Source organism: Mastigoproctus giganteus, chromosome 6, assembly GCF_048544385.1.
Source record: "Mastigoproctus giganteus isolate SK-2022 chromosome 6, ASM4854438v1, whole genome shotgun sequence".
In the NCBI taxonomy this organism is placed as follows: domain Eukaryota; kingdom Metazoa; phylum Arthropoda; class Arachnida; order Uropygi; family Thelyphonidae; genus Mastigoproctus; species Mastigoproctus giganteus.
In genome coordinates this window covers 192,923,883-192,944,960 of record NC_143580.1, presented here as the reverse complement: position 1 = coordinate 192,944,960, position 21,078 = coordinate 192,923,883, and the positions used below count along the sequence as shown (strand labels likewise).

The 21,078-nt window shown below is 36.9% G+C and overlaps 1 protein-coding gene across 1 annotated transcript in view; it reads left to right on the top strand.

Annotated features, from left to right (window-relative positions):
• The window catches only part of LOC150084839 (protein-L-isoaspartate(D-aspartate) O-methyltransferase-like), a 128,247-nt gene that overhangs the window by 20,216 nt on the left and 86,953 nt on the right, over nucleotides 1–21,078 (top strand). The window contains exon 2 of the mRNA XM_090376642.1: nucleotides 12,491–12,639. Coding sequence (XP_090232768.1) covers nucleotides 12,519–12,639 — 121 coding nt within the window. The 5' untranslated portion in view covers nucleotides 12,491–12,518. The remainder of the gene's footprint in view (nucleotides 1–12,490; nucleotides 12,640–21,078) is intronic.

Here is a 21,078-nt window from a genome sequence, read left to right as displayed (position 1 = left end):
TCCCAAAAACTGTTGGACTTCAAATTGACAATGTTACGTATGAGTGGTTTTGTCGCGCACGTGCTAAAAAAATTCCCATTAATGGGCCTATTATTAGGGAAAAGGCTTTGGAGGTTGCGAAATCTATGGGAGTAAATGAGTTCAAAGCTTCTGTGGGATGGCTAGACAAGTTCAAAACTCTGCATAAAATTTCTTGGAAAACCATAAGTGGTGAAGGTGGATCTGTTGATACTGGCGTTGTAACAGAGTGGACTGTCAAATTGGAAGAGTTATGTCGTAATTTTGAAGCTAAGGATATTTACAACTGTGATGAAACAGGGTTGTTTTTTAAAGCTCTTCCTGAAAAAACTGAGTCTAAAAAACGAAAAGTGCCAGGGTGGAGGTCATTCTGTTGAAGAACATATTAACGAAGAACCACCGATGAAAATAGAAGAAGCGCTCATACAAATCAATCGTTTAAAAATGTTTTTCGCCACTGAAGAAGATACTGAAGGACTTTCGATGGTTTCTTCACTCCAAACAAATGTTGAAAACAAAATTATCAGCCGGAAGAAGGTGCAGAAGAAAATAAGTGATTACTGTATGTATTTTTCTTAAGATAAAGTCATAATATGCAAAGCACAATTGTATATATATTATTTACAAAAATATTGTGCAAAATCTGTATATAATTTAATTTAATTTTACATTAAATGTTTAACGATTTTTCTTCATCTCTCGTGTATGTAATTGTATATTATTTACAAAAATATTGTTCAAAATCTGTATATATTTTAATTTAATTTTACATTAAACGTTTAACGATTTTTCTTTCTTTCTTTCTTTTTTTTTTCTCCCTCAGACTTCTTGTTAGCGGACACGTCTCTGTAACGGACAGATTTTCATTCCCCATGGCTGTCCGTTAAAGGGAAGTTTCACTGTATATAATTTTATTTTTTATATAGAGGTACTAAGTAAACATCAATTATAGATCACCACAAAATTAAAAAGATACGGTACACCTTTTTATAATGAAATAAATATATAAATTTAAAAAATAATAAGTTTAAGTAACTTAAACCCAAATGACATGGCACCCCTGGAATGTTGTTGCGGCACCTCGGTTGAAAACCACTGATCTATATGCTCTGCATATAATTATTGACATACCTTATTCGGACCTATTCTTGCTGCTAAATTTGCATTCATTTCACAGTACGTGGGAGCATTCAGACTTTTGAAAGCATTCGTTGATGTCCTTGGTTCTGGCTTGCTGGAAGGTTGCTTGGACGGTTGATCTGGAGCTGAGCCCAGATTTGTCCTTGCTGTTGGAACTATCTCACTAAATGACATCTGTTGGCCAGACTAGGTGGCTGGATCTCTTGTTGTGCTTCCAGGGTCTGGGTATGTAGTGTTATGTTCCCAATAGGGTGGGAGATTCATTAGAGGAGGTAGAATATTCTGGAGAAAGTTCTTTGCGCTTGCCTTGAAGAGACACTGTTCCTAGTTGATTGAGGATTGGTGTATTGATACCATTCAGGTTGGATACTCTTGGTGGTTTTGAGGGAGTAAGTGCTTTATCTCCTTCTGTGATTTTCAATAGAATCTGAAGTCCTAGGTTAGGTTGGTAGTCTGCATTTGTGTTGATTTCTGAATGCTCTACTGTAGTTTGCTGCCGAGGCTAGTTGGAGCCAGACGTGTTTAAAGTTGCTAAGTGAACTTTTTTATTTATTGATTTGAAATTATTGTTTTTATGTAACTTTTGATTTAAATTTAGTAGTATAGTTTTTTTAGTGACTTGCTGATAAAATTGGTACATTTATTTTTTACGCGACCTTGTAATTGTTTAGAAAACCACAGTCGATTTCTGCCAGCATTGTATTAATAGTAGCATTCGAATCTACTGCCTTGTTTTCATATCGATACAGCAAATACTGGTAGTTTCTAGGTAACTTGTAGCAGTGTAATCAGTATCAGCAGAGGATTATAAATCATAAATTATAGTACTACATACATGATTTAATAATTTAACTTGTCATGTAGGTTGTAACGTAGGACAGTAATATTCGCAGGGCTTTTAGAATCTGTAATTTGGCATAGATAGCTAACGGAGAGTTCAAACCACATGGATGGCAATAGATAGTAAAATTTAATTCTATTATATATAGCTACTTCGATTTTACAAATATAATTTAACTAAATACATATAACTTAGATTTTACAAACGTAATATTATAAATTAATATGGCGCCTCCGTAGCCAGGTGGGAAGGAGCAGCAGTGCATAGCACACGCTTCTTGATTAGATCGGGGTTCGAACCCGTCACCACCAAATACGGAGGATGCGGAAAGGTCAGGGAATGACCACCGCATATCCCGCAGCAATATGGCCTTAGTTGCTAATGCTCCTAGAAACCAAATAAACAACAAACAATAAATTAATACATAACTTGATAGGAGATACAAAATTCATATAATGTAACTCGGAGATAATACTCGATACTGAAATATATATATATATATATATATATATATATATATATATAGTCTTATAACTGCATTGGGATATACGTTTAGGGTTATATTTTTGTATTGAAATTGAAATTTTATTTGAAATTCAATCGAAATCATGACTCAGAGCAGCGAAGAAAAAGGCTCAAGCTAATGGGAGTGCTGTGGCTTAGGGGCGAACTGAGGGGGCAATTGCCCTCTGAATCACAGCCTTTTGAAATGTACTGCTTGTTTGATGTTTGTGGATAAATCAGGAATGGGACATGATATTGCCAAGGGGAATGTCTTTGTGTGTGCTTGATGTGAGGAGTGTGAGGAAATGAGGCACCGACCCAGTGTTGTTATGGGCATATATGAGATCTTGGACAGGGTAGATGCCCTAGAAGGATTTAAATTGAGGGGCCCATCAAGATCTCAGCTGTCCACATCAATGCCAGAGCTTGCACTTGAACATCGATCAACACAGTGGCAACCCCAAGGCAGAATGCACTGGTTCCACAGGAACTAGTTGTTGTCAGTGACTCTATTGTCAGGGAAACAGGGAATATATTGTGCAAAAAGGATAGGTGGAACAGGACCAAGATATGTCTGCCAGGGGCAAAGATTGATGATGTTGTAGAGCAGATATCTTTTAAGGGCACAAAAGGTGATATTGTTGTACACGATACATTACACTAATAAACCCTTGGCACTTAATGATATTAAGAGTAGTAGATCGGCAGAATTATTAATAAGTACAGGTAAATGTTGAAAAAAAGCCGTGAGTTAGGGTTGAATTTGAAAGTGTCTGCAATTCTGCCAGACACGATAGGAGGGAGTATATGACGTGAGCCTTGTCGATCAGTTTGGCCCTGGAGAAATTGTGCCAGGCTCAAGGGGTAGAATGTTTCTCAGCCTGGTCTGTGCTTGTTAACAGGAGAGACTGCTTCTACAGGGATGGGATACACTTAAATAGAAAGGGTGCAAGAATATTTGCTGATGCTATCGAGGCAGTGTCGGAAAACTGCTAGCTTGGGGGATACACACAGACTAATAGATTAACAGTAGCCTCTGGCAGAGGTGAAAGTGATTCTTGCACTGCTTCTATTGGAATGAGCAGCAGCCTGGAAAACAAGATGCAGGGGATTTCAGAGACTGCTGGGAGTCATTGTGGAACAAGTAACTACATGGATTGTGTTAGGGTAGCTAAGAATAGGAACAGGTGCACGTATACTAGTGTGTACACCAATACTAGGAGTTTGGTAAATAAATTTGATGAATTTGAGGTGTTGGTCAAAACATCAAAGGCAGATATTGTCGGGATATCAGAGACGTGGTGTCACACAGATATAAGGAATGCAGAACTGGAATTTAGGGAGTACGTGTACAGGAAGGATAGACAGGATAGGAAGGGAAGAGAGGTTATGCTATTAGTTATGAAATACATAAAATCCAAGGAAGTACAGCCAGTCGACATGGCTGGACAGTGCAGTGTCGAGTCAGTTTGGTGTGACATTAGCACTGGGAAAGCAAAATTGAGAGTAGGAGTGTGTTATAGGCCTAATGACTCTGATGAGTATAATAAACCCCTGGCTTGTAGCCGTGAAGGGAGTTGTATACAGCAATATGCCTTCTGTATATAATAAAGTTCTTCTAAACAACTGTACAGAGAAATAGTGGGCCAGTAAATCAGTGTCTTTTAATGGGGTATTTTAATTTCCCAGATATTAACTGGAATTTGTGGGTTGGTCACTATTATACTAGGATTTTGTGGATTTATTGGATGATTTTTTCTACAGCAGCATGTTCGGGAGGCAACTAGAGGGAGTAATACTCTTGATCTGATTATCAGTAGTGATTCTTCATGCATTAAGAATCTGCAGATAAAGGAACCACTTGGTGGCAGTGATCACAGTGTGCTGAAGTGGGATTTACTCAAAGCGGTAACTACCTACCATCAGGGGTAAAGGGAATAGTTTTTGCTTTCGTAAAGGTGACTGCCGTGGTTTGAGACAGTATTTAAGTTCTATACCGTGGGACCAACTGATGATGTTACCAACAGCAAATTCAAAATGGGAAGCATTCAAAGAATTAATCTTGGAAGCTGCTAGGCTTTTCATACCAGCTAAGAACTATTGTTCAATATTTAGGCCTAAATGGATGTCAGATGAACTACTGAGACATGCAGCATGAAAGAAAAATACATGGGATACACATAAATTAACAGGTGACATGGTAGCTTATGATAGAAAGAATAGCTTATGATAGATATAAGCTATTATATTAGGCTCGCAAAGGCAGATTACAAGAAATCTTTGGCGAAGGATGCCAAGGAAAACAGCAAAGAGTTCTTTACCTATGTAAACTCTAGAAGGAAAGGGATGAATCAGATTGGTCCACTTGATATCAATGGTTCAACTGTTGATGATCCTTCTCAGGTAGCTAACAAATTAAATGAGTATTTTGCATCTACATTCACACTTGAATGTAGTTCAGGGAGGGAAATGTCAGAGGTGAATTAAACTCTGATAGTGAGCTAGATGATTTTGTAATAACTGAGAGCAAAGTGGAGGAGAAATTTTTGAAGATAAACATAAGAAAGGCACCTGGAGTGGATGGGATCTATCCAGTTATATTAAAGGAGGCAGCAAAGAAAGTAAGCAAACCCTTAGCCATAATTATGAGAGCATCCTTGGACTCAGGGGAAGTACCCATGGACTGGAGATGTACAAATGTGACCCCAATTCAGAAAGGAGGATCAAAGAGCAACACAAGTAATTACAGACCTGTTAGTTTAACTTCTGTTCTGGTGAAATTATTGGAGTCACTGGTTAAAGAAGCACTGCAGGATCATCTAGACAAGACTTCAGTTCTAGCTCGGATACAGCATAGGTTTGTTAAGGGAAAGTCTTGTCTGACCAATTTGATTGGATACTATGATGTGATCACAAATGAACTGGATGCAAAGAATAATTTTGATATCATAAATTTGGATCTTAGATAGACTTTTGATACTGTTGCACATGGAAGACTGCTACACAAATTGGAGCAGTGTAGCATGGAGGCAATTTGTTGCTATGGATAAAGGGATGGTTGAGTGGGAGAAGACAGAGTGGTAATCAATGGACACTTCTCTTTGTGGACTAATGTTAGTTGAGTCTCCAAGGATTGCTGAAATTTATCAATCGTCTTAGAGCGAAACAGTGTTGTACAAGTACCATGTTATACTCAGGTTGCTTGTGTATGTATATATATTTAATTTATTTTTAATTTTTTTAATCAATATATTATGTATAGGAATTTTGGATTATAGATTTCTTTAACTTGCATTACCTATTTGGAATTATTTCTGTATATTGTTTCTTGTGTTGGGTCCATTGTTGTTTTCTGTATTTATTAATGATATTGATGATGGTGTATCAGGCTTAATGTCTAAGTCTTCTGACGATAAAGGTTGGCAGGGTTGCTAATGACATTATGCTGCTGTAAACAGGATCTAGAAAATTTGACCAGATGGGCTGAGAAGTGGCAACTGAAGTTTAACATTGACAAATGTAAGGTACTGCATATGGGAAGCAGTAACCCCTGAGTAACATAACTGTGTTGTACTACACTGACAGTGGTAGAGAATGAAAAGGACCTGGGGGTAATTGTGCAGTCAGATATAAAGTTTTCTGAGCAGTGCAGATGGTCTGCAAGAGTAGCTCATGGTGTCTTGTCAATGATATACAGGAATTTTTCTAGCAGGGATAAGGAGGTGATTATCCCCTTGTATAAGGCAATGGTCAGGCCACACCTGGAGTACTGTATACAGGTTAGGAGGCCTCATTTTAAGAACAATGTAGAGCTGCAGGAATGAGTACAGGGAATGGCAACAAGATTAGTGAATGGAACAAATGGTTGCTCTTATGAAGAAAGGCTTAAGTTTTGCAAATTACAGTGTCTGGAGACTAGGAACCTGCAAGGTGATCTGATTAGGGGTGTATTATAAGGCCTTGAATGGTTTGAGCATGGTCAATGCTGATGGGATTTTTACTTTTGCTCAGAATAATCACCTGAGAGGGCATAAATTCAAATTGAGGAAAGACAGTTGTAGGACAGATGTGCGGAAGTTTGCCTTTAGCCAGCGGGTGGTTGATTGCTGGAACAAACTTCCATCTGTCGTAGAAGCTGATAGCTTAAATCAGCATTTCCCAATTAAATTTAGTCACGGACCCCTTTTATATTTTGTACAATGTAACAGAATCCCTTAAATATGTTTAGGGTAGCACAAAAAAAATAATAAATAAATGCACCACAGGCGAAAAATTTCTTGATTTAAGGTCAAATACCTTTAAATCGAAAATTACATTTTTCCACAGGGACGGCAACTACACGTTTTGATCTCTTCCATGGTCCATAAATAAATGCAGCCACCCTGTATATATGCCTGTCAGGGAAAAAAAAAAACGTTTTACTCTTAATGTAATGATAATTATGGTATCAGATTCTTTGTTTATTATTATTAGTATACGAAAAAGGTCAACATACATTTTATTGGGCAGAGTGTAATATTTTCTTTTTTTGGCAAATTCTTCTTATATCTGGTTTAATTGTTGACAATTGTATTCACATGTCTGGAGCAACATTAATTTGGTTTCGATACTTCGTTTTGGTTCCAGAGTATAGCGAGAATCCAGTTTCACACAAGTATGTGCTGGCGAATGGCAACAGTACTTTGATTGCCTGCCGCGACAACTCAGGGTATTCTTTGTGTAAATCACCCCAAAAAGCAGTAAGAGAAACTTTAAATTTTTGTTTTAGTTGACTGTCAGAAGTAATCGATCAGATAAGTATCGATTACTTATCAGATAAGTATCGATCAGATTTTCAAAATCTACATTAGAAAACCTGGCTGGTTTATCTTGTACGAATGGATTTTGAACACAGTCATTATTTTTTTTTCATTCAAGGATGGAAAATACTGATTAATAGATGTGTGTAAATTGCAAATATGATTTGCAATGTCTCTGCGAATTTCTTCTCCAAGTTCTGAGTCTTCAAGAAAATCCTTAAGTGTTGGAAAAGAGTCCAAATTATTTTGGACAGCTGAGATCCAAAATTGCAACTTACAAGACAGTGAAAATATTTTATCTCTTGCATTAAAAATATTTACATTTTTTTCTTGGAGTGATAAACATACTTCATTTAATTTTGTGAATATGTCGGCAAGATATGCAATTTTGGGTAACCACGAAATGTTTGTTAATCGATCAGATAATCGAAATTTATGATCCAGAAAATATGCCAACAATTTTTGCTGCAATTCAAACATTCTAATGTGGACTTTACTTCGTGATAGCCACCAGACTTCTGAATGCAAAAGCAGGGCCAAGTGGTGATTACCCATATCTTCACATATAATTTTAAATAATCGTGACTGTAATGCTCGAATTTTAATAAAATTAATAATCTGACCACTTCATCTAGCACAGTTTTAAGTGTGATTGAAATATTTTTAGCTACCAGTGAATGTCTGTGAAGAACACAGTGACTATTGGTGCAGTTTTTTGCTACATTTTTTATTCGTGTCACAGCACCTGCCACTTTTCCGATCATTACTTTGGCACCATCACTGCACACATCAACACATTTGTCTTAACTTATACTGTGTTCATAAAATTATGGATACAGTTAAAGATGTTCTCAGCAGTGGTTTGAGTTTGTAAACTTTCACATAGAAGCAAGTCTTCTTCAATCCCTTTGTCAAAATCATATCTTACAAAAACCAGCAAAATTGCAAGACCTGCAACATCAGTGGACTCGTCTAATTGCAGTGAGTACCCATCACATTGATGCAGCCGAGAAATGAGTTCTGTCTGGATGTCATCAGCAAGATCACAAATATGACACGAAACTGTGTTTTTGGAAAGTGGCACAGCTTCAAATTTTTTTACACTACTCCTCGCTTAACATACACAACACTATCTTTTGTACATGGTTTTATTAGCGATTCCTCAAAATTGTGTATGCTTCTCCGGCAAGTGCTATGCAATAACTCACTCTGTAAGAAGCCTCTGTGGCGTTTTCAGTTTTAATTTTTTTGTCATGAATCGTTTAGCCTTGTCATATTCCTCAAGCTTTCGCTTAAAATAGGCAATGTCTTTATCTTTGTACTCAGAGTGGTTTTGCTAAAAATGACTATGTAATTTAGCAGATGCTATTGAACTGTTTAGCAATATTTTCTCGCAAAGTAGGCATTGTGCTTCAGGACAATGTTCATTTCTGATGCTTGTGAATCCAAATGACAAATAGCTGTCATCATATTTTTGTTTCTTAGTTTGAGAAGAAGATTGGGTAGAACTGGGTGCTTTTTGCTTTTTCTTCGACTTGTCTCTTTTCTCTGCAAATTCAGAACAGAAGATTCATCTGCTTTGGACCTGTTTTCTTGATTTATTGCTATATCATCTTTCTCAGTTGCTGTAAATGCCAAACAATTTGAAGTAGTAATAATTTTTTTTCTTTAAAGTTCCTTCTTTTAACCAACTGTCCAAATTCATGGTGAATTTAAAATTTGGATTTTAGAATGGATGTGAAAGCGGATGATTGAAATGCACAGATTGATAAAAATATCGAACAGGTTTATGCAAGTGTGTGACCACGTTGTGACTACTACATTTACCGACACTGAGGACAGGGGCGGTTTCCGACCATGCAAAATACGGACCACCCAAACTCGGAGCGTAACCAATCACAGCTGTTTGCACGTCATTTCCTAGTATTTAGGTAGGTAGGTGTGGTAGTATACAGTCGATGTAATGTGAAGGTTCTGGATTACAATTACAAAGGCAGTTTAGTATATAAGCTGTGCAGTAAAAGTGACCTGATCCAATATTGTCTCGTCCGCCAGATATAAACATATAACTAAAATATTTTTAACTTTTAATGTGTAAAATTTTTTAAAATTTATTTTTTTGTGGAACCCTTAATTTTATTTCACAGAACCCCATTTGGGAAACGCTGGCTTAAATAGATTCAAGGCAGAACTAGAAAAACATTTGGAGTGAATGGATAGGTGAAATGAGAATTTTTTTTTTTTTGGGCTGATGCTGTATAAGCTTGCTTTGTTGCATCATATGCCTTTACTAATGCAAATGCTATACTTGGGGAAATTAGGTTATAGCTCTGTTTTGAGTGTGTGGCTGCAGTTGTGACTCTATTAACCTCAACATTCTGTGCCTGTCACTTGGTTTTCAGAAGTAGGAGAGCTGCTAATATTCCTATCTGCCATCTTGGGCATATTGTGGTATGCTGAAAATTCCAGCCATCCTTGTGGCATAGCTTGTTTAGGCAACTTTGGCTCTCTCTCTGTCACTTGGAAATGCATGGGATACTTGGTGTGTGTGCTGGACCTTAGCTTGCTGTATGATGAGTGGGCGAGTGCCCTCAGGTCTTTAAGGCTGGCTAAATGTGATAATTATGTGTACAGGGTACTGAGATCATACTTTAATGAGAGATACATCATGGTCAAGGCAAAGCATCTGTCTTATAAGGCCCAGGTTTCGAGAGGATGCCCCCAGGGGTCGGTGTTGGGGCCTCTCCTCTGGAATGCCGTGTTAGATCAGTGGCTCACGAGAACACACGAGGATTCTCTAAAGGTGGCCTACGCCGATGATCTCGTGATTGCCATAGAAGGAAGATCACGTAAGGTATTAGAGGACAAAATTCAACCCATCTTAGATGATTTGGTGGCATGGGCTGAAATCAACAAGCTCAAGATATCTCCGAGTAAAACAAATTTCATGACATTTAAAAACCACTTTAATTATGGAAGACCACCAAGAATTCAACTGAATGGTTCACAGATACTTTATGTTCCTCAAAACAAATATCTTGGCATTATCCTCGATGATAAATTAACCTTTCTCCCTCATGTCACAAAACTGAAGTGAAGGAAAAAATTAGAAAATTCACTGCTTCGGTCATAAGAATCTCCAAAAGAGACTGAGGTTTGGATAAAAAGACCATGAAACTATATTATAAAGCAATATTTCTGCCTATAGTTTCGTACAGAGCAGGTATTTGGCACCAGAACATCGTTAAGGTGAAAATCAAAAATAAGCTACTATCAATTCAAAGGACAGTGCTTCTGGCACTAAATAATGCCCCCGTACAGTATCAAACAATGCCCTCCAAATCCTTGGAGGAGAACTGCCTTTAGATTTATTTATCTTATACCGTGGCATGATTTATAAACATAAGAAAGGACTGCAGGTATCTATTATGGGAATTACAACAGACCCAGTTAGTAACTTGAAGACAGAACGGAAAAGAATATGGAGTGAAATGGTTAGTATTTGGCAAAGTAGATGGAATGAGTCTGTGCATGGTGAGGTCACAAAGAAGTATATTGAAAATGTTGAGTTTGCTTCTACTCAACCTTCTGTTTTATGGTTTGCACCAAGCATGTTTACGACGTATTTGTTAACTGGTCATGGATCTTTGAGGGCCAAACTTTTCGACAGAGGTTTGGAGCCCGATCCTTTTTGCACCTGTGGTCAAATGGAAGACTGGATCCATGTTTTACTGTTTTGTCCGCAATACACAGACCATCGAGTATTGCTACTTAATCAGGTTCCAGGTCTAGCTGAGGACAATGTAAAAATACTAGTTGAGAACAAAACAAACTTTGAGACTTTCCAGACCTTTGCAGAATCGGTCTTTAAGAAAAGACTTGAACTAAGAACTCAAATCCAAAATTGAATATAAATGTGACAGCTGAGAAGTTAATATATATGTTTGTATCCCATTATATATAAATAGAATGACTTGTTATAAGGCATGTAAATTTAATTGTATTGCTAGGATTTAGAGTTAAAATTCTATTATCTTGTTCAAATATGTAAATAAGTTTATTCGCTAAGTTTATTGGAGTTTTCCAAATTGACTTGTATCTGCTGTTGCTGAGGCTTGGATATTCTTCCTTTTTTTTTTTTTTTTGCTGGTTTCCAGGTTTGGGTACCCACTGGTATTGCATCCGGTGGGGGCGGGCAGCGGCCGCCTAGGTGTTGGCTGCTCCCTGGTGGCAAGGTGGACGTACACAAGCAATAAAAAGCTTTGCAGAGTTTCTGCACCAACACAGACGTGCAAGGTGGAGATGGGCTTAGGCCTACGAGCCACCCTTGATACAGGTAAAACACACACACAAATACACACACGTGTTCATATATAATAGTTTTTTTTTTTTTTATATATGTATAATGAGAATGCTAATGAATATAAAACTGTATATATATATCTTCTTTGTAAGTTTTTGTATATAATTTGTAAATAACTGTGTGTACAAATAAATGGAAAAAATAAATGGAATGTATGATGAGTGATCATGGGGGCCCAAGGCTTTTTCTTATATGAGCTTATTGGAGATGGTTTGAGGCCCATAATTTTTCAATAAAGTTGTTCTTTTATGTTTATACTAATATGTTTTTAAGTATAAGTGTAATTTGAAAAGTAATTTTTTTGTAATGAATTTTTTGTTGGAACTGTTTTGATTTACCAAGATCTACAAAGCACTAATATTAAGGGAAGTTGGCTGGGACCTAGAAATATTTTCATTATTGTGAAATTTTTGTTTAAATTGTATTTGTTTTAATGGGATTATACCATATTTAAGGATTTAAAAGGATTGAATAATTAAAAATTTTTCTCATTTTGGGGAGATACCTAAACAACAAATATTTAAATTAGGAAAGGGTAGTTTCAGACCAGATTAGAAAAAAACTGCCATCTAATCTTGCATAACTAAGTAGATTATGCAATTTTAAAGGTGTGTTAGACGTAATAGGCAAAAATGTGATGGATGTGTTTTTATTTTTGTAAAAGTTGATCATCCATTCTTCCTTTCATCATTTTGCTTGTATGCTGTACTAATATCAATTTCCTATACATCAGTTAGCTGATTAACAATTATAATTGTTAATCAGCTAACTTTCACGAGTCATGAAACATTTAAAAATAATATTTGTAATTTTTTTCCCCCTTAGATATGCCATCATATTTGCTAGAATGTAAATGAACTGGCAGACGAAGATAATTATTGTTGGTCTTCTGTTGATGTGCTTTAACAGACTTCTTCACATGGCGTGGAGATCACATGGAAAAAATAATACGGACATGGTCCACAATCTGAGAAGCAAGTATTTATAATTTTCTTAAATTGCATTTTGTTTTCTTGACATTATTAGTTATTCATCATTAGGATGTTGTTAATGTTTGGAATCTTGCACTTCATAATTTCTAAACCATGAACTAGCTCCACAGAAATTATTTTTTAGAATCCCTTTCCTCCATTATTAAGGGTAAAAAAAAAAAAAAAAAAAAATTATATATATACAGGGTGTTTCAGTTAAACGTTTCAGAACTTCTAAGAGGGGTAGGGTACATCCTGACAACTCGAAATCATATAGCAATGTGGGGTCGGAAATGCTTTCCTGAAGCGGTGTTGTACACAGAAGCACCATAAAAAGAAAAGAGACCGTAAGTGAGAAATCGTTTTAATAATACATGAAAAGAAGCAAAAGGTACATGGATTAAAGTAAGTGTTCGAAGTTTCTTCAACCTCGTATTGCTTTCGCACAGTGGTACCTTGGAAAATGTGCTACAAATCCCCTTTTTCCTGCTGAAGTGTTATTTTCCGATGAGGCATCCTTCACAAGGGAAGGAATTTTCAACACGCTTAACGACCATATCTGGGCGGTCGAGAACCCGCATGCAATAGACGTCGTGCAGCACAGATTCGATTTTCGGTCAATGTATGGGCCGGTATTATGGGAGATCACCTCATCGGACCTTACCTGTTATCGTGTCGTCTAACCGGACCTATCTACTTGATCTTTCTGCTGCAAGTATTGCCACAACTTTTGAGAGATGAACAGATTTCTGCATCGACGCAACAGACAATGTGGTTCCAACACGATGGAGCCCCTGCCCATTATAGCGGAGATGTTCGTAACTACCTGGATGTCACATTTGGTCAACAGTGGATCGGACGTGGTGGTCCCGTGCGTTGGCCTGCTCGGTCACCCGACCTATCATGTCTTGATTTTTATTTCTGGGGTCATATGAAATCGCTAGTTTATGACACCCCTGTTGACAATGCTGAGGAGCTTGTTGCAAGAATCGCAGTAGCTGCCGAAGAAATTCGAAATTCGCCTGGAGTATTCCAGAATGTTCGGATGTCCATGCGTCGGAGATGTGAGGCGTGCATTGTAGCCCGTGGAAGAAACTTCGAACACTTACTTTAATCCATGTACCTTTTGCTTCTTTTCATGTATTATTAAAACGATTTCTCACTTACGGTCTCTTTTCTTTATGGTGCTTCTGTGTACAACACCGCTTCAGGAAAGCATTTCCGACCCCACATTGCTATATGATTTCGAGTTGTCAGGATGTACCCTACCCCTCTTAGAAGTTCTGAAACGTTTAACTGAAACACCCTGTATATATATCTATACACACAGGCGGGCCTCGATTAACGCGATTAATTCATCCCGCGAGCGCATCGCGCAAAACGGAAACGCGTTAATCGAATATCATAACCAATAGGAAAAATTATAATTGGTACTTGACCTTCTGGAATGTCCATAAAGAATTTTAAATAACTTTTAAATAATACCTTTTAAATAACTTTAACTGCATGCCATGTAAAAGATAATAAAAATTATAGAATTAAATGTTTATTATTCAAAATATATAATGGAGAAACTAACTATTTGCTACAGAAATATTTGAACACAGTCGTTTGAACAGTTTTGGCTTTCGTTTTTTCATCATACAATTTCCGATAGCCCACAACAAGCTTCTCTAGGCCCTGGCGAAATAACATGCTTCTTTCGATGTTAGGATCAACATCCATTACCTTTTGTTTAAGGTTCTCTGCGATACGAAAGATTTCGCCTAGTTCTTTTACCGTTATCTCCTTTGAGGTAACATTTTCATCTGGCTCACACTCTTTTTCTTCAGCTTCTTCGTGCGCACGCTGTTGCTCTATTTGAAGGAGATCATTGTCACTTAGCTGTTCTCAATGCGAATTCAGTGATTCTCGAACGTTAGCCGCATCCAAGCCTTTGAAACCAAGTTCATTACCAATATTAGTTATGTCTTCAATAACTTTTTGAACTGCATCTTTGAAGCAAGTAAAATCGTTTGCGCGGGGTAAAAGATGCTTCCAAACTGCTCTCATATTGCTGGCTGTCACTTCTTCCCATGCTGCATGAATGTTTTCAATGGCCAATCGTATGTTATATTTTTTCCAAAATTCTGGTACAGAAATTGCATTATCTCCTGTTATAGCTTCAAGTGCCTGTGCAAAGGTTCTGCGGAGATAGTAAGCCTTGAAAGTTGCAATCGTCCCCTGGTCCATGGGTTGCAATAACGAAGTCGTATTCGCCGGTAAAAAAACAACTTTCACATTTTCATTTAAGTCACCAAGTGCAGAAGGATGTCCAGGTGCATTATCTAAAAGCAACAGAGCTTTAAAAGTAAGATTATTTTTCTTGCAATAGGCTTCAACTGTTGGACAGAAATAAGACGTAAACCAGTCTTCAAATAGGGCTTTGGTCATCCATGCTTTTTTATTTGAACGAAAAATGACTGGAAGAGTGCGATGGCTGTATCCTTTTAAAGCCCTAGGATTTTGTGCACGGTACACAAGCATGGGTTTCAATTTAAAATCACCTTCAGCGTTACCTCCTAATAAAAGTGTTAGTCGATCTTTTGAGACTTTATACCCAGGTTGTGATGCTTCATTTGCAGCCAAATAAGTTTTAGTTGGCATCCGTTTCCAAAATACGCCCGTTTCGTCTACATTAAATATTTGCCGATCGTCGTATTCAGCATCCTGAATGATTTTTTTGCAATTCTGCAGGAAATTTGGCTGCAGCATCTTCATCAGCACTAGCAGCTTCCCCTGTTACTTTAACATTATGCAATTGTGCTCGATTTTTGAAACGTCCAAACCACCCTGAACTAGCAACAAACATTTCAGTCTCCCCTTGATATTTTGTTTCTTTAAGCTTAGTAAAAAGGTTAATAGCTTTGCTCTGAATATTGTCCTTAGATAATGGAATTCTTTTTTGATTGCAATCTTCTATCCAAATTGATAAAAGACTTTCCATTTCAATCATTATTAGAGTTCTGTTTCTGGTATTTTGTAAGACAAAAGAAGATGATGAAACTTTACCTTTCTCTTTATATTCGTTCTTACGGCTCAAGATAGTTCATACGGTAGACTCACTGTATCCTAGATCTCTTACGATTTTCGCATGGTTTGCACCACGTTCATGTTTTTTAATAACTTCAAGTTTATCAGCTAAAGTAATAACTTTTCGTTTTTTTTTTATTACAATCACGTTGTTTTTCACTCTTTCTTTTATCCATAATTAACAGGGGTAGAAAATTAGAATTTTTAAATACGTCTGCACGTGACTTTATTAGGTGGAGACAAACAAGTAACACGTCTACTTAGTTGATGGAACACACTGAGGCGGGAAGCGGACAAACGCTTGTTTATTGGCAGTCAGACATTTAGTGCGCGATTCGAATCTTTTTCAACTATCAGAAATAAAAGATCGCGTTAACTGGAAATTTGAATCGCGTAAAGTAAAAAGTGGTATCATTTTTTCCAATCGCAGTAACTGAAAACCGTGTTAAGCGAGGCCTGCCTGTATTGTGTGTGTGTGTGTGTGTTAATATCTTGAATAAAGTATGCATAAATGGATGTAAAAGTTACACAAAGTGCCAGTAACTAGAAAGGTGAGAATAGTTGAACAAGGCCTCCGTAGCCGAGTGGGCAGGAGCGGGAGTGCAGTAGCACACGCTCTTTGAGTAGACCGGGGTTCAAGCCCCTGACTGCTGAATACGGTCGATCTGCCAACCCGCACTGGACCAGCGTGGCAGATTATGGTCCATTTCCCTCAGCATGAATTGTTGAGGAGGCTTCCACCCTGCAGTGGGTTGATAATGGCTGCACTTTACTTTTTTTTTTTTTTAGTTGAACAAGAAGTGGATGTGTGTTGCTCTTGCATCCTTTAATGCTGCTTTGTGCTTTTAGGTGCATCTGTTATACCTGACTCATTAATCTTTAATTTTATCCTATGTAACTTTTTAAACATTACCTTTAAGGGGTTACATACATATATATATTTATATATATATAAAGTTATGTAGAAGAATGAGGAATAGAAAAAGAAAGAGTATTAGCACAGATTAATGCCATCACATTATTGATTGAACATTACATCAGTCTGAATATAACCTTAATTTTTTAAATATAATACCAACTGGATAAATTGGAGAATTTAGAATATAAGTATTAGGGGTGAAAACTATGCCCATTAGGTCAAAAGGTCCAAGTATTTAGGTAACCTAAGTTGGACTTTGTTGTACCCTATAAATAAACACATAGAATATAATAAAATAAAATAGTAAAATTTTAGATATATGGATACATTGAATAGAACGTTAACAAGGGCTATCTCCACTCAACATATCCCATCAATAATTAGCTGAGGCTATCTGTTTCTGTTTGCCATTTGCCAGTTATTCTATGTTCAAATATAATGAGAATTTACTGCAAATATATTAGCATTAGCATTAGCATTAGTAGAGGCATATGATGCAAGAAAGCAAGCTTATTCAGCATCAGCCAAAAAAAAAAAAAAAAAAAAACCCCACTCCCATTTCACCCCTCCGTTCGTTCGAAATACTTGTCCAGTTGAGCTTTAAATTTGTTTAGGCTATCAACTTCAACAACAAGTGATGGAAGTCGGTTCCACCAACCAACCACCCGCTGGCCAAAGGCAAATTTCCGCACATCTATCCGACATCCGTCCTTCCTCAATTTGAATTTATGCCCTCTGAGGTGATTATTCTGAGCAAGATGAAGAATCCCATTGGCATTGAGCATGCTCAAGCCATTCAAAGCCTTATACACCTCTATCAGATCACCTCGCCGGTGCCTAGTCTCCAGACTCTGTAATTTGAAAAACTTAAGCCTTTCTTCATAAGAGCAACCCTTTGTTCCATTCACTAATCTTGTTGCCCTTCTCTGTACCCGTTCCAGCAGCTCTACATCCTTCTTGAAATGAGGCCTCCAGACCTGTATACAGTACTCAAGATGTGGCCTAACCATTGCCTTATACAAGGGAATAATCACCTCCTTATCCCTGCTAGAAAAATTCCTGTATATCATTGACAAGACACCATGAGCTACTCTTGCAGCTCGTCTGCACTGCTCAGAGAACTTCATATCTGCCTGCACAATTACCCCCAGGTCCTTTTCATTCTCCACCACTGTCAGTGTAGTACCGCAGAGTTGATACGTTGCTCTGGGGTTACTGTTTCCCATATGTAGTACTTTACATTTGTCAATGTTAAACTTCATTTGCCACCTCTCAGCCCATCTGTTCAACCTTTCCAGATCCTGTTGCAGCAGCATAGCATCAGTAGTGTCCTTAACGACCCTGCCAATCTTTGTATCATCTGCGAACTTGGACATTAAACTTGATATACCATCATCAATATCATTCATAAACACCGAAAACAACAACGGACCCAACACTGAACCTTGAGGAACTCCACTAATAACATTAGTCCACGTTGAGCAGTGTCCATTGATTACCACTCTCTGTCTTCTGCCACTCAACCATCCCCTTATCCATAGCAGCAATTTGCCTCCAATGCCACACTGCTCCAATTTGTGCAGCAGTCTTCCATGTGCAACAGTATCAAAAGCCTTTCTAAGATCCAAATATATAATATCAAAGTTATTCCTTGCATCCAGTTCTTTTGTGACTACATCATAGTATCCAATCAAATTGGTCAGGCAAGACCTGCCCTTAACAAAACCATGCTGCGTCTGAGCTATAACTGAATTCTTGTCTAGATGATCCTGCAGTGCTTCTTTAACCAGTGCCTCCATTAATTTACCTGGAACAGAAGTTAAACTAACAGGTCTATAATTATTTGTGTCAGCCTTTGATCCTCCTTTGTGAATTGGGGTTACATTTGCACATCTCCAGTCTATGGGTACCTCCCCTGAGTCCAAAGAAGCTCTCATAATTATGGCTAGGGGTTTGCATACTTCCTTTGCTGCCTCCTTTAATATAACTGGATAGATCCCATCCACCCCAGGTGCCTTTTTTATGTTTATCCTCAACAATCTCTCCTCCACTTTCCTCTCAGTTATTACAAAATCATCCAGTTCACTGTCAATGTTTACTTTACCTACATCATTCTCCTTCCTGAATAACTCCTCATGCGTGAATGTAGATATTATTAATTTAGTTTAATTACTTTAATATATATTAAATTTAGTAGAAAACTGGCAGAATAACCGCTAGCCCGACAGATAGCAGTGAAAATTTAATAATAAAAAAATAATGGAAGTGAATCAAGAATAATAAATGTGAATACCAACTATTTATTTTTGTAGTGAAAAGGAAAGGCTTATGCCTAAAATTAAGGTGAAGAGGACTAAAGATAGTAATAGACCTCAATCTCCCTCAAATTGCTCTAATAGATTTTAAGGTATAAAAATTTAAAGTTAGCAAGCAGAAAGCAAAAGCATAGAAACAGCATTATTATCTAGATACTTGGGATTTACCAGGAGTGTAACTGCTTGACCTTTTAGTAAGGATCCTGGTATTATAGTATGTGGTGATATTTGATGTAAATTAGGAGAAATTTTAGAATACCCATCACTTCATAAATCCAATATTGATTAGAAAAATTACCTGATATATTAGAAGATTTTACGAATAAAATAAAAATAAGTATAGAAGTATTATGAATAAGATGTAAAATAAAGTAATGAATAGAAAATAGAAAATAACTGATATAATGGAAATTATATGGATAAGATAAAAGAATAAATAAAAGGATAAAAGAATAAAAGATAAAAGAAAGAATAAAAGAATAAGAATAAATCTGCATTTACTTACATAGCAGTTCAAATAGTTAATCAAATTAATTTTCTATAAAATCAGAAATTAAATAAATAGAAAATGAACTATACCTTCTTGTTGTGGACAACATAGCTAAAAGTATTTATATCTCAGGTTGCTGCCTTATATATGATGAAGAAAGACCATATGATGAAGCAGCAACCTGAGATTTAAATCCTTTTAGCTATGTTGTAACAAGCAAATATCTTCTAACAATACTTTTTGGACAGCCCGTGATTCGTAATCCGTTAGCTTTGTATTGTTATAAAATATTGCAGTTTTGTGAACAATACATATTTCAAGAAACATCCGTTATTCATAGCGGATAATTTTTTCTTCTTCTTTTGCACCAGTTTTCGAAGTTTATAACGCAGCTATAAATATAAATATTTTCTTGAAATTTCGTTAGAAGATCAAACCCAGGAAACTGTTGTTGTTGTTATTTGGTTTTTAGGAGCATTAGCAATTAAGGCCATATTGCTTCGGGGATATGCGGTGGTCATTTCTTGACCTTTCCGCATCCTCCGTATTTAGTGGTCACGGGCTCGAACCCCAGTCTGATCAAGAAGCGTGTGCTACGCATTGCTGCTCCTGCCCACCTGGCTACAGAGGTGCCCCCCCCAGGAAACTGCTGTTCCGATATTATTTACTAAAAACAATTACAATAGAGCAAACTTTTTTTTTTTTTTTTATCAAATGCGCATTGCAGTATTATCAGTTTTACACCAGTTTTTCCCGTTTCCAACAGATGAATTTCCTTGATTTTCTGTTTGTAATGCAATACACATTGAAGAAAGGAAATACGATCTGTTTACCTTTCATAAACAGTTGTTGCTTTGGTTTATTTTACTTAGTCGTCCCGATGGAGCTGTGCGGAGACGATATGACGTAACACACTTCCCACGGTTTGTTCATGAACAGCGAAGTTGTTTATGAGAACTTCTCCTCTCTGTAAACAGAAATTCACGCACTTTACATCAAGAAATGAATCAAGTGTTGGGTTTCATAAGCTCTAGGCTGGTTAGGGCGGGGGTAGAAAAATAAATTGAAAAGACCTAAAAAAATGAATACTTGATGTCACATTTTTGTCATTTGCATGAAATTCAATAGAAGGTTTTGAAAATTAGTGGGAAAATTCAAGAAAACAGTTCTGGTTCCAACTATAGCGAGTTTCAGCTCTGTAATTAGAGTAAAAATTATAGAATTAACTTGCTGAACCCAGTTGTGGTTGGAACGTACCCCACCAGACCGGATACGGTTAATTTTCTTTCTCTTCATCGCTATTAAGCACAAATATTTTTTTTTTTTTTTTTTGTCTGTTGCAGAATATCGCCTTTTGAACTTTCTTGTGCAACATCTAGATTTTGTGTATCTTTTGCTCTCTTTAAAAAATCAGTAATCTGGGTTTGTTTGCTTTTGCATGTTAGATCTTTTTAAATTTCTTGGTATGGAGTTACATTTTTGAAGCTCCCTTTTGAACTTTGTGCTCCTTTCAGTAGAAGGATCTGCATTCAAAAAATAAGATTCTAATTGCTCAGCTAAGTTTATGCCTTCCCGTATCCTTTTTAGTGTAAAATTTGGAACTTTGGAATTTAACTGCACTATCATCCTCTGAATTGATTTTATTT